General features: G+C 40.7%; 1 protein-coding gene across 1 annotated transcript in view; it reads left to right on the forward strand.

Annotated features, from left to right (window-relative positions):
• LOC119164442 (venom metalloproteinase antarease-like TtrivMP_A) overlaps positions 1-14,163 on the forward strand; it is a 40,791-nt gene that overhangs the window by 13,928 nt on the left and 12,700 nt on the right. The window contains exons 5-8 of the mRNA XM_037416632.2: positions 507-551; positions 3,495-3,613; positions 5,325-5,396; positions 9,938-10,074. Coding sequence (XP_037272529.2) covers positions 507-551; positions 3,495-3,613; positions 5,325-5,396; positions 9,938-10,074 — 373 coding nt within the window. The remainder of the gene's footprint in view (positions 1-506; positions 552-3,494; positions 3,614-5,324; positions 5,397-9,937; positions 10,075-14,163) is intronic.

The following is a 14,163-nucleotide window of genomic DNA, read 5'->3' on the forward strand; positions in this document are numbered from 1 at the left end:
GCTGGCATGCTAATTCTGTTTTAAACTTTAACAAGCCTTGTCCTCAGTGCTGTCGATGCCTATACCTATACTTCATGGCAACTTGTGGCGTTATACGTTGTTTTATATGCTGCCAAGAAAAAACCTGGTGTTGAGCTAATACAAAATGTCTCAATGAGTTTTTATACGTATAAGATCCAAAAGCATACACAAACACAACATTACTAGTTATGATGTGTTTTGGTAGGACATCCTAAGTGACTATACCTCAATGAACAAGTGCATGCATAAGACGATTGAGTGAGATGAGCTAGGGCTGAAAACAACTTTCTCCCGCACTCTTGCTAATGCAGTTATGGAATAACCTAAGGCGCCTAATGTCAGTACATTGCATTTTCTAGGTCATACAATATATCAAACAGAAAAAAAAAGTACCTAGTGAGACATGTGTGAACTCTACCTCATAAAGCTTGAGACTTAGGCTGGCTTTCGGAATATTTCTAATTGTGCTTATTTCTGTTCTACAGGAGAGCGTTTAGAGCCAAGCAACGTAACATCTGAGCGCGCAGGAAGTGAGTAGCGAATACATGTTCTAGTATTTTTTTCATGTTTACAAAGCTGAAATAAACAATGCGTACTGAAAAAGACGGTCTTACCAGAAGTGAAGCTAAAATTCAGGCTAGTTTGTTTTGAACTAAATGCGTAATATAGTTGAACAAGGACATGGCAAGATGCCCACAGGACAATTGATAGTCTAGCAGTCCTACTGGATGCCTCTTTTCCTGCTATATGGGGAATTTAACATATTTACAGCAAGTAAAACGTCTAGTTATTTGGTAAAAGTAAAAAAAAATCAGTGCTTTTGTTGATGACTCCTTAGCCAAAAGCTTCAATGTGGAGATTCTCAGTGGAACGTTCAAAACACAAGATATCACATTCTTACCTCTTTCTTTCGGTACAAGCAGCTCTGTCTCGACACAAAAAAAAAGCTGTGAACTGTATGGTGTCGTCGCACTGTCTATTATCTGTTTTTGAAACGTCTTTATTCGAATGGACCTATCAAACTTCATCGTACTACATGTTACAATTTCAATAATGATGTGGGCAGTTTTTATGAAGTACTTGAAAGCAATATTTTTGGTAACTCTTGAGTCAATCACTACCGTATGTAGCGCGGTCCTCTAGAATTGGGTGAAGTTCAGAAACTCTTTTTAGGCGTCTGACCTCGTTTTTTTGTTTACGCAAGAATCCTCAGACTTTTTGGTTTTATTTCTAGAAGTGGCACTCGAGCTTTTATCTCCAAGTCGTTTCAGAATACTGTCACCTGATGCTGAATTCACATCATGCTTATAAACTCGTTACAGCCATAGTATTATGATATTGTTTTAACAAAACTTTTGCATCTAATTACTCATATTGCAAATATAAATTGTTGAATATCAAGTAATTTAAGCGTTTTTGGCTGCCAGGGTTTAATGATCACTCTCCGTCACAGGTGAGATATTCTGGTGGCCTTTCGACACAATGTGACCCTACTACCTTAACAGGCTATCTTATAAAACACTGAAAAACAGATTGTTTCAAAGTAACACAATCAATAAAAATAATTTTGAAATAATAATGGTAAACTATTGATATGACAGTTGTGAGAAGTCAAGACAGTGAAGCCCAGTATTTTACAAAGGAGGAATGAACATATATAGTGAAAATACGCGAAAAGTTGTTTTTGCTAAATTTTGCCCGCTTTCCCTGTTAATTGTTATTATTGTCTCAAAGTATCTTATCCTACACAGCTGTTAACGTGCTGCAAGGTTCTTTCGTCAACACATGCGAAATGAACTATCCAAAAGAACATTTCAATCATATTTTTAGCCTTCTGTTTTGTTGTCATTCACTACTAATCTTTTTAGCTCAAGTGTTTTTATAATTTTTGGCATTATTGATAGCAAAATTGTGGCAGCCATCGGGATGATCTATCGAAATTTATGTAAATATAAATAAATGGCACTTTGTGACGGATAAACACTCTTTCCACAAAAATAATTGTTCGAAGCACTCCTAAAGCGGAATATGTATTGTCTGCCATTTAAGTATTTATCTTTGACCCCAACTTTCGCAGATGCATATAAGCAACGATTGAATTCGCGAAGTGCAGTTTGCAATGTTTCTAAAAGTGAATTTATAATCTAAGCTAAACCTTGATCCACTTGTTTAGTAACATAAAAATGGCTCTTTTGCGATATCGTCATAAAATGATGCGTAGCCCTTCTACGCCTTTCCGAAGAGTTTACCATGTCTTCTTCATAGAGAAATTTCCTATTGTTTTGGAGGAAGATATAACGAGAGCATTAGTCTCAGTTGAATATTGTTCAGATCTAGATATTGTATTTCATTATCTCATTTTTTTTTCTTTTTTACCTTTACTCTTAGTGGTAAAATTTATGTAACGCCTACAAGATCTTCTATATCATCTCCCCAGCTTTGAACCGAGGACATAATAGCATCAAATGACAAGTTGGGCGATTTTCTACAAACGCACAAGCGCAAAAAGTATTCATGTGTGAACGCCATCTGGCAGTTTTTACTCCCAGACTGGCACACCCTATGTGCACCACTTTAGTGATCACGTGTTAAGAAAGCATTTGGAAAAGTGATCACTGCATTACTAATCTCGTTATTTTGAAAAAATATTAGACGCTATGTTACCCTGTGGTTGATGTTCTTGTACTGCAAGAACATCAACCACAGGGTAAAACATCGGGGTAAACCACAGGGCTAAACATCGGGAGGACGTAATCTCTGTTGAACACATAGGCTTACCGAGATAGGCCTTCTGAGCATTGTAGTATACACGGAAGTTTTCATTAAAGTCGTGCAGCACGAATGATAATTCAAATACTTTGTCTTTGATACCTCTATTCATTATTAGTCATTACAAATTGTGGGAAGCTTGTGGCTTTTTATTGAAGTTTGCTTACCATGAGACACAATTCAGAGTTTTATATTAAGAGTGTTCACGTTGTTCTACGTAAGTTGTTCAAAAACATACTTCAGTTTGTCACAATATTTTTATTTACCGTCATGATTGATAAAACTTAGCTTTTTTCGTAGATTAGTTTATTTACTTGTGGCATTTTTCAATGTCAGTGCACTCATGTCCTAACTAAGTATTGTTTATATAAATATAAAGCAGGCTCTCCCTCACTTGTTACGTTTCGCCGTTCTTTATCAAACCTCTTCTGTGTACATTTTATTGCAAGCGCATCTACTAGAATTCTTTATTTCATCGTGCATTACTAAAAATAACACTCCTTTTTGGTCTCGACCCTTTACAGCATTTCCTGCTGCTTTCTTTTATAGCCAAACGTCGATCAAAATGAAGCCAGGGTACTCATTTGCAACGGTTTCTTCCATCTATTTGATGTCGGTTTATTGGATGCCGAATGTCTTGGCCATAATAGTTACTTATCTTATATAAAGCAAATGCACTACATCTAAATATTCACTACTCACAGGCATATACGACGTTGAAATTGTATTTCCGGAAGTTGCTGTAGTTGTCGATGCCACATTCATGGCTGGCTTCAGGACACGAAAAGAAATGATGAAATACATCATGATTGAATATAATTGTGTAAGTATAGTTTTTCAAAATTCAATTACCTTCATCATTCTCATATATGAAGGGACAAATACTGCATACGGCATGGAAGTTCATGCGAAAAATACAAGAGTGGGTATTTGGTTGGTACTGACTTTTGTACTTACCCTGCTTCAGGTAACCTTGTCTAATGTATTGTGACTTAGGTGAGCTAGTGAGCTATAGGTTTAATGAACTGCCACAAAAAATCGGCTGCCAAAAAAGATGACTGAGTAGCCTCTCGTGCAATCGCCTAACACACAGTCGTCTTCATCATCTTTCGAGAGCCCCACGCTTTCTTATGATCATGAGGAATCGTAACTTCACTCAGCCTCCACGGCGGAAGCGGTGCCACGGTGCTTGTTATGGCAGCGACGAACTAGCAGGGCGATACGGTTTCATTCAGAAAATGGGCGCAACGTCCATGTGGTGCGACGAGGTCGAACAGGCAGTGTCCAGGGGTGATCTCAAGATTCACCTCATTCAGGTGTCGTAATACTTTATAGGGGCCGTTGTAGCTGTGTAGTAGCCTCGCTTGTAAGTCGACTAGTCCAATTAGCGTCCAGAGAAGAACCAGAGTTCCCGGTGGAAGTGCACGCTTTGGTGGCGACTGTCATGAAGGTGTGTTTGGTGCTCTTGTGAGAAATAGTCTGTCATGGAAAAGCTTACGAGCGGGATAAGCTTGAGCAACGACATGGCTGGCGTACTTAGTAGAGAAGGGGTAAACGAAGGAAGGAGTGTGTCAAATGACAACGCGGGATGTTGGCTAAACAGCAAATGAAATGGCGAATAATGAACAGTGTCATATTGTGAAGAGTTGTACACAAAGGGGACAAAAGGGAGTGCTTTGCCCAATCACGGTACTTTAGTGAAAGGTGCAGTCAGAGCATCTGCTCAGTGTTTGGTTCAGACGCTCGGTCAATCCATTCCTCTATGAATACGCGGTGGTGAGCTTCAGCTCAGTGTAGCAAGCACAGAAGACGTCATCCACAACACATAAAAGGAAGTACCTACCTCGATAGGTAAGCAGCTGCCGCAGGGAACCGTGGAGAAGAATGACGAAGTTTGTCTATAAGTTACGTTATGACGTCACCTTATAGAGAAGTCATTACGTGATAATGAATATATATTTCAGTGGTGTTGTGGTGATATTTCAGTGGTATTTCAGCAGCCGATGGAGGACACCAACGCGGGGGTCACTGGTCAAACTTCACGTTTAGTGAGGCATCCAAGAATTTCGCTTTGATGAACATATTACTGCGTCTAAGGAAAATTCCCCAGCAACTGATTGGCAAAAACCTGTTGAATTAGTACAACTGTGGAATGTATTTTTTCCCCAATAGTGTTTCGAACCTTAGGTGCGCACAACTGTAGCGCAAAACACTGTTTTGTGAAAAAAAAGAGGCACAGAAAAAATGAAATAGAGTAGCGGATCATTGAAATTTTTGGCGCTTCACTTTCTTTTCTATGTCTTCCTCCTTTTCATGTAATGATTTTTGAGCCACGGTTAAATGTACATCGGCAAAGTAAGCATCAAATACCCTAAAAAAGCCTTTTGGTTTCATATCGTCACGGGGGTGACAGAATGATGTCGTGCAACAATATTGTACATTTTGGTAAATGAGATTAAAGTTGGTGCAAGGAAAGCAGGTGTCACAAACAGCCTGATGCATTGACGAAATAATGTCGGATGCCTTTTTTTCAGATTAACATACGCTATCGTACCGTATCTAGGCCGAAAATGCGAATTTGGTTGCGTTCGATATACATAACAGAGGTGAGTCTCAACATTTATGCTATTTATGCAGGCGACCAAATTATTGCGGTCAAACTAGTAAAGACAAGACCATGATAATTTAGTAAACTTTATACCTTTATTTCCGCATTGTATATCTGAATATAATTTTTTTGCGTTGTGTTTTTGTTTTATTGTAATGTCGCTTCTATCTCGCCTACGGCGCTCTCGTGTGTAAAGAGAGAACACGGGGCTTGCAGTGGCCGAATCTTCAATAGGGAAGAAAATAGGACTAGCGGTTTTCATACTGGTACATGTTAAAAAAAATCCAGGTGTCTGAACTATCTGGAGTCCGTCATTACGACATTTATCACTATTTGTTTGACGTCGAACCTGCACGAGTAATAGTTTACAATAACTCCAGCATCATCTGTGTTTACTGGGGTAATTATTAGGCATGGCAATGCAGCTAGAGATGCGCAACTTGGCAAACATTTTGAAGGATGTAAATAAAAATCGCATTACACAGTGGGCAAGTTGACTGCATGTATTACACCGCCCGAGCTTTGATTGTGGTAAAGGGCATGTTTTAACTTAACGCTCGGTAATTGTGGCTAGGTGCAAATTGGCGTGATCGAATAAAAAAATTTTGTTAATGGTTCACTGCGCACAAAGTGCAGTTGGATAATACACTGTTTTTTCAGCAATTTGTGCATTCAATAGACCTACGTTCAAAACCAACCACGTAACTCTTAAGTTTGGTGGCCCACTACCAAAATTTATTTTGCCTAATGAAATTAAACGGTTGAAAAACACTAGTTACGCAACTAACAAATGTCGTCTAACGCGGCTATCGAATGTGCTCCCTCAGAATGCTGCATGGCTTACCGGAGCCAAAGCGGCTCTGGATTTCTTGAAATAGGTATATTCTTTCGTGTTCAAACGAGTAGTGGCATTTACTATCCTTTAGGTAGTAAACGTCAGCCATGGCGCTCAATACTTCTCAGATAAGTGCCAAGATATTTACGTTACGACTGCGGCACTACTTAGTTTTCCTCTGGGTACGTAGTAGCGGTTAGTTAGTCAGTTACAGTATGTTTAAATGGGCAAAGCAGCTTTCGCATGTGCACCATAAGAAATGCCCGGTCCACGTGCATCAAGGTTACTTGGTCAAAGTGCTTGGTATAGTATGAGTGTTGCGTTCAGAAGGCTAGCTGATGCATATTGCATTGTCGTTTACATAAAACGACAGATATTCACAAAAGAGGGTGTAAAAGGGAGATCAGGCAGTGCAGCGTAGGTGAAATGCTTTGCTGTTAAAGCCATTCAAAGGAAGTAACAACTGGAGGAAGGTAGAACGGAAGCTCGACGAGTAAATCAGAAGGGAAAATTGAATACCGAGAAACCACAGCCATACTTGAACACATGCAATACGTCCATGGCTGGAAGTATGTCACCGGCTGCTAACAGGTGGCACTAAAATATCACAACGTCCTCCCCTCACCGAAAACTTCATTGGCTAAGATGAGCGTGTTCGTCGATACCACTCAATGCGAACAATATGGTTAGTCAGGGGTATTGTGTGTGCTGTGACTGCTGTTAAACGCGTCTACGGGTCAGTGCAACGTGCCACACAATGCATTTTGAGCACCAGCCACGGTATTAGCAGCATTATTCTTCTAGTAAAACAAAACAGTTTCAACAAATTGTTTCTGAAAAATGAGTGATGCAGTCGATAGGAGAGCTTGTGCGCTGCGACTACACGAGCTGCTTTAGCAGAACAGAACTCGATGAGGAAATCTCATAGTGCGCGTCCCCAATAAGAACATATTGCTGCTCGCAACGCCAAATGAGAATGTCACTGCCGTATTTATTACATACTGGTACATCTTTCTGATTGCATATCGACAAAAATTTTCCATGCGGAGTTGCGTGATCCACTAGCATATTATCATGAATTCACCCGCGATTGCAGAAAAATAACACTTTTCGTGGTTCGTGCTGGCAGTGCATTGTTGCAGAAAGTGAACATTGAGTACCCGACAATTAAAGCAGAATTCTATATAAACTTTGGCACAAATGACCTGCAGCAAATATCAGTGTAAAACAACACAGTATGAAGTACTCAAACCGGCCAACGAGAATCTTCCTTCATGATCACTAAAATACAGAAGAGCTTCTCATGGTCCTGGTAAGCCTCACACAACGTTGGTTGACGCAGAAGCAATCTAAGATCTGCGCCTTTCTACAGTGGGGGCAAATGACAAAGTCCATGCGAACTCCACTCACATGGTTCATTTTTTATGTATTTGCGGCAGGAACTGAATTTGTCTTGGTGTATTCTGAGAGCTCTCGTCGCGAAAATATGAATACCTGACGTAGAGTGAGAAAACTTTGTCGCAGAGAGCACTCTTTAAGTTACGATAGTTGAACAAAGTACAGACTTTAATGCTGTAAATATAGCCACCATCTGCCTCAATGGGTATTGAGAGACCAGCAGAAGGAGTATATTGCGTCAACAATCACTGCTTTGCTCAGGGTCGTCATAGCGTTTCGCTTTTTCTGAATGGTTGAGTGAGCCAAGGGAGAACGCCTAATTAATTTTTTTGTGTGTGAAGACATTGAAATTCATATATTTGAAAAATTCATCATCCGTGCTACATGATTGAAATGATGGACCAGTGGAGTTGGTACGGTGGTTAGTAGAGGTTTTATTAGCACAAATACACAACTTTGAAGATAAATTTTAGAGTCAAAATTGTCCCGTAGTGTAAAAGTTATGATAACCCTAGTAACTTATTATTTTCTTGTTATTTAAACACATCCCATTTCAATGGCATCAGTTGCATTTATAAACACAAAAATATAAGTGGAAGGACACGTTTCTTGTTGGAAAAAAATGAGTCAATCGTTATATATAGATTGTGAAGGCATTGAAACAATTATTTATTATTTAAAATTCTTCGATTGAAAAAAAACGCCGGTGTAGAGAATTGATGGGTATCCGTGTAATTCACAGTGTGATATTTTTAGAAAATACAAAAAGCGGACTCTCACCTCACCTAATTGTACTAAATACGATTCACTCCATCTAAACTGTGGCCAACAAAGCCAGTAACGTTTGGGTGAACCTGTGTCCCGAGAATGAGTACAGTACTTTTCATTTTACGTTCTTTAATAATTTTTATGTAAGCCTCAAACACTAATTCAATGAACTACTTTCATTTCCAATTTCCTGCTGTGTACAGATCAATGTCGGCTTGCCTTCACATTTATTTTCTGCGTATTTCCGATGCCGAGAGTAAGCGCATAGGAGCCTCGTTAATCTGCTAACGCAGCCTCTTTTTGCTCTTATCCTTGTACTTTCTTCCCGCAATTTTTTGCAAAAGAAACGCCGAATAAATGTTTAATTGAAGTGAAATAAACTTAGAATGTATGTAAATTTAATGAAGTTTCTATCGAGTGCCTCCATGGTCAGTACAGGGAAGGCTGCAGTTATAGGAGGTCGAGAGAGCATAGGCACGGGGAACGATTCTTTCCCAATGGGCCTCGACTGCCATCATAGTGGCTGTGTAATTATTACTTGCCGATGCCATAACAGCGTGTCATAGTTGCAAAATTTTGCTTAAACCTCTATGTAAACGCAGTTCGCATTATCCACGCAGCGCGTGTTCCTTCGACGTTCTTGTGTTTTTTGCGCTTTGAGTGTGATGATTTTAAGAGTATGTGCTAACTAGCTCAATTTGCTACGCTACTTTACTCCACGCAAAATACACACGAAAGTGCTACGCTACGAAGTGAATTTAACGTGCAGTATGCTACGAATTGGGCATGGTTGCAACAGCTCTTCTTGTTCGACGTATCAGTGAGTAAATTGAACGGTGTTTGCATCCACAGAAACACATAGAGTCGAGGCAGGAAATAATTGGGAATATGCAAACACTAATGTATTCGGACACCCGGTCATAGCCATAGTGAAGAGACTCGCAGTGATAGTGCACAATCAGTCTGAAAGTCGCACGTGAGCTTTCTGGAAGGCATTGTGGTTGGATGCCAAAATACCAGAAAAAGAGAGAGAGAGAGAGAAAGTTAGACGGACAGAAGAGGATTCCGCGAATGACAAAGCCCGCCCCACTGCGGTGGTCTGGTGGCTAAAATGCTCATCTGCTGACCAGCAGGTGGCGAGAAAGGATCCTGGCTTTAGCGGCTGCATTTTTGATGGAGGCGGAAATGCTTTAGGCCCGTGTGCTCATAATAGGGTGCACGTTATAGAACCCCAGGTGGCCGAAATTTCCGGAGCCCTCCACGTCCGCGTCTCTCATAATCATATAGATGTTTTGGGACGATAAACCCCTCATACCAATCATCAAAAACTAAGCCCATGGCACCACTTGTGAAGATAGAAGGGCTATAGGTTCTTTTTACTGGCACTGTCTTGGTCTTAGCTTTGGGCATACGTGGAATCGGTTTTGAAAACTACTCAGCCACAGTAAAGTAAATACAGTTTCATCAATGCTGTGCAATGCTGTGAAATTGCAACTTTAGCCTACTGTATGTTAAGTTGTCTAAACCTTTTCTCCCAGAAAAGCAAGGAGACTTACTTTGCGCACCTATATGGAAATGTTATTGACGGCTTAAAGTCGCTCTACAGCTTAGTCGAATTTGTTGATAAGGAAAAAACTAGGTATGAAAAGTATGACATCATCTTTTTCGTTACTGGGTGAGTACTGCGCTTGCTTGTTCTTTGTTTTAAATACGCCAGCACGGGTGGGAGAGAACCTTTCAGTGCGGCAACACCTAAGCTCACTCTATTAAGTCTTATGGCGAATTTCATTGGGAGAGCAGGAGCACTGAAAAGCAGGCTGAAAGTGCTCTCTTCACAGCCGGCGTGTTTCAGTGGTAGAACAGGTGCAGGAGCACTGTCGTCCTTCGGTAGAGCGAGAGTGCTTTTGCTGCGCCGAGAGCAGCCAGGAGCAGTTTGCAGTGTTCTCGCCTAAAAAGCACAGTAGGCGGGGTACCACGAGTCACGTGACCTTCGAACGTCACAGTTTCCGAATTTTTCTTCAGCCGGCGAGCGCGGCGCCAATGGTAGCAACCATGTGGAGTTTGACACTGCTGTTTTGTACGGATGGTTACGATGACAGCTGGACGCCTGCCGACTGTGTCGTTGCACAAACATACTAGGTATCACGATAATGAATAACATGTGACTGACCGATTTCACGCGTATTTTGCTGCTGTCCCACAAAGAACAGACCGGGGCGTGGAATGTTTCAGTGACGCAGTCTCTCTACTCGTCACCTCCTCACCTGCCCTCCGGGAGCGCAGCGCATACTAGTGACAGATTCAGTGGCCCTGCTCTCAGTGCTCTGCCCCACGCTCCTCGCTGCCCTGCCTCTCTACCCCTGTTCTCTCAAATAAATTCGACATTATACACATGCCCTAAATGTACGCTAGAAAACTTACCCGCAAAATAATCAAGTGACATGACCATGGGATCTCACTCCTTTACGTATCAACTGCCCTGAATATTTTCTGAATTTAATCAAGTACGAGTCCCAATTCAGGAATTCTTCCAGCACATTAAGCGCTTCCACCCACGTTTTGTCCCTATACTGACGTGGTCAAGATTAACGTGGTTGAAGCTCTGACTCGTATGGAAGTCTTTTATACAATGAATGTGTGGCAATGAAGTGTTTGTAAGCCATCAGAATGTTCTAATAGCCTGACGTCTTTATGCATATGTATTGCTTTATTTACTTATAAAATTACTATATAAGAAAGACCAAGGTTCAGCAGATAGTGTCCCCGGCATCTGCTATCGTGGACTTAGAGGTTATGCGTTGGACTCTGGGCTGAGTAGATATACACAAAAAATATTTCGAAATACAAATATCAAAATACACGGTTTGGTAGGCTGAAATACATATACTGAGATGCATTTGTAATTGACTTAACGAGATATTTTAGAGATACTTTTCCAAAAAGACGAAACAAGTAGTCCGGAATACATATACAGCAATACAGATACTAAATACGTTTCTCTATGTCGGGGTAGTCATGCACCGTACAGGCACTTGTTGTGTGCAGCGTAATACTTAAAATGCGCAGTGCATTGAAAATTGCAAATAACTTTATTGTTTATTTACAGAGACTTTACAAAGGAAGCTCACACTGCACATAACTGTTAATAACGACATATTCCCGGATATCAGTTCCAGTAAAAAACTATGCTGTATCAGAGCAAGTGTCAGACGCAATGTGCACCGAAAGTAGTACACTTGAGGGAAACAGTTTACCCTATGCTAGAAGTAGCATAGTTCAAGTGAAGTACTGGAACCATAAACAAACAAATTGAGAATCATATGCTTTTATTTTGTCTCTGACTGAAAAGGAAAGTAAGGATCCTGAAGTCCTTGCTGCCGCTGTAATGGCGGCGCATGCTGCAACGACGTTCTACTTAGTAGACTAGTGGTTGAGGCTAGTTAGCTTACAGTTTTGCTAAAGTGGCCTAGCGCAAAGCACGATCGGAACCCATAAACAATGAAGACGAGCGCTTATTCCCAGTTGAAGGTTTAGTGTTTTTTTAAAAAATAAAAAAAACAGAAAGGAGAACGAACAAAACAAGGCCGTGAAAGAAAACGCGAAAATTGGTATTATCCCACGTACAGTGGGAATGCATGATATGCGAAGCACGAATGAGAAAGGTTGATATGTCACTTTAAAAGCAGCACAATGTTACGAGATGGACGTAAATTATGGTTTACATGATGTCTATGTACTGATTATCATGTTTGGACGTTTAGCTTATTTTCGCTGTCTATTCACGTCACGTGATACACAATTTGGTATATGTGAAGCTACCAAAACAGCCGGGAACGTGCTATGAGCATAGCACGTCGTCATGTTTTACATAACACATAATATGATTATCATGTTTGGACGTGTCGTTTACTTTCGTCCTCCATTTACGTCACGTGATAAAAAATTTGGTATATGTGGAGCTAGCGCAACCATTGTGAGCGTACTATGAGCATAGCATGTATTCATGTTTTACATGATACGCATATCATTATTATCATGCTTGGACCAGTCATTTACCTTCGTCATCCATTCACGTCACGTAATATCAAATTTGGTATTTGTGAAGCTATCGAAAGGGCCGTGAGCGCATCAGGAGCGTAGCATTCAGTCGTGGTTACATGACAGGCATCTCATGTATATCACGTTTGACTGAACACATACCTTCGTCATGCATTCACATCACGTAATACAAAATTTAATATAAATGCCCCGTCATAGTGGTTTAGTGGCTAAGGTACTTGGCTGCTGACCCGCAGGCCACAGCATCGAATCCCGGCTGGGCGGCTGTATTTTAGATGAAGGCTTAAATGCTGTAGGCTTGTGTGCTTAGATTTAGGCGCATGCTAAACAACTCCAGATGGTCGAAATTTCCGGAGCCCTCCACTACGGCGTCTGTGATAATCGTTTAGTGGTTTTAAGACGTGAAACTCCGACAAATCAATCAAATCAATCAAGTGTGGTATATGTGAACCTAGCAAAACGGCCGTGAGCGCATCATGATTGTGGCTTGTAGTCATGTTGTTACACGAAAAGCATGTCATGGTTATCATGTTCACACTAGTGACATACCTTCGTCTTCCATTAACGTCCAGTAATACCAATTTTGATATACGTGAAGCAAGCGAAACGGCTGCGAGCGCATCATTATAGTGGTATGTATTCCTTGCAGTTCATGACACGCATGTCATAATAATCCTGTTTGAACGTGCATTTACCTTCGTCGTCTGTTCGCATCCCGTAATACCAAATTTGGTATATGTGAAGCTAGCGAAATGACTGCAAATGCATCATGAGCCGAGCATGTGGCCCTGCCACAGTGGTCTAGTGGCTAAGGTGCTCGGCTGCCTACCCACAGGTAACGGGATTTTCGATGGAGGCGAAAATGCTGTAGGTCCGTGTGCTCAGATTCGGGTGCTCGTTAAAAAACCTCCGGTAGTCAAAATTTCAAAATTTTCGGAGCCCTCCTCTATGGTGTCTATCACTATCATATGGTAGTTTTGGAACGCCAAACCCCACATATGAATCAATCATCAATCAGTGTGACAGGTAGTCATGCTTTTACATGACACGCATCTCATGATTCTCATGTTTGCAACAGTCATATACCTTCGTCATCCATTCACGTTCCGTAAAACCGAATTTGGTGTATAGGAAGATAGCGAAACTACTGCGCCCCACCATGAGCGTGGCGTGTAGCCATGAATGACATGACATTTGTCATGATTTTCATGTTAGAGTCTGTGACTACCAGCTTTGCTTTGCAACATGTCATGTGAACGAAAACACCGCAAAAGCAGCAAGACCATGGAATGTAAATCATGACATGCATGACATAGATGTCTTGATTTTTATGTTATGACTTGTTCATTGTGCTCGTCATACAGTAATGTAACGCCATACGGATTTTGGTATTGATAACCTTATCGAAACGGCCAGGAGAGCTAAAAGTTGAAAGTTGTAGGTGGATAGATAGATAGATAGATAGAAAGATAGATAGATAGATAGATAGATAGATAGATAGATAGATAGATAGATAGATAGATAGATAGATAGATAGATAGATAGATAGATAGATAGATACGATTCTCTAATGTTCGAAATGAAATCCTTCGCATTTAAAAAGACATTGTTCGAAAGTCCGTTTGGCCAAGCTGGCGTCTTCAAGAAATGCTTTGAAAAAAGAAGTGTCGTTGATGGCACACGGCACCACACACCTAATTCTTTG

The sequence above is a fragment of the Rhipicephalus microplus genome, chromosome 8, assembly GCF_043290135.1.
Source record: "Rhipicephalus microplus isolate Deutch F79 chromosome 8, USDA_Rmic, whole genome shotgun sequence".
Taxonomy (NCBI): domain Eukaryota; kingdom Metazoa; phylum Arthropoda; class Arachnida; order Ixodida; family Ixodidae; genus Rhipicephalus; species Rhipicephalus microplus.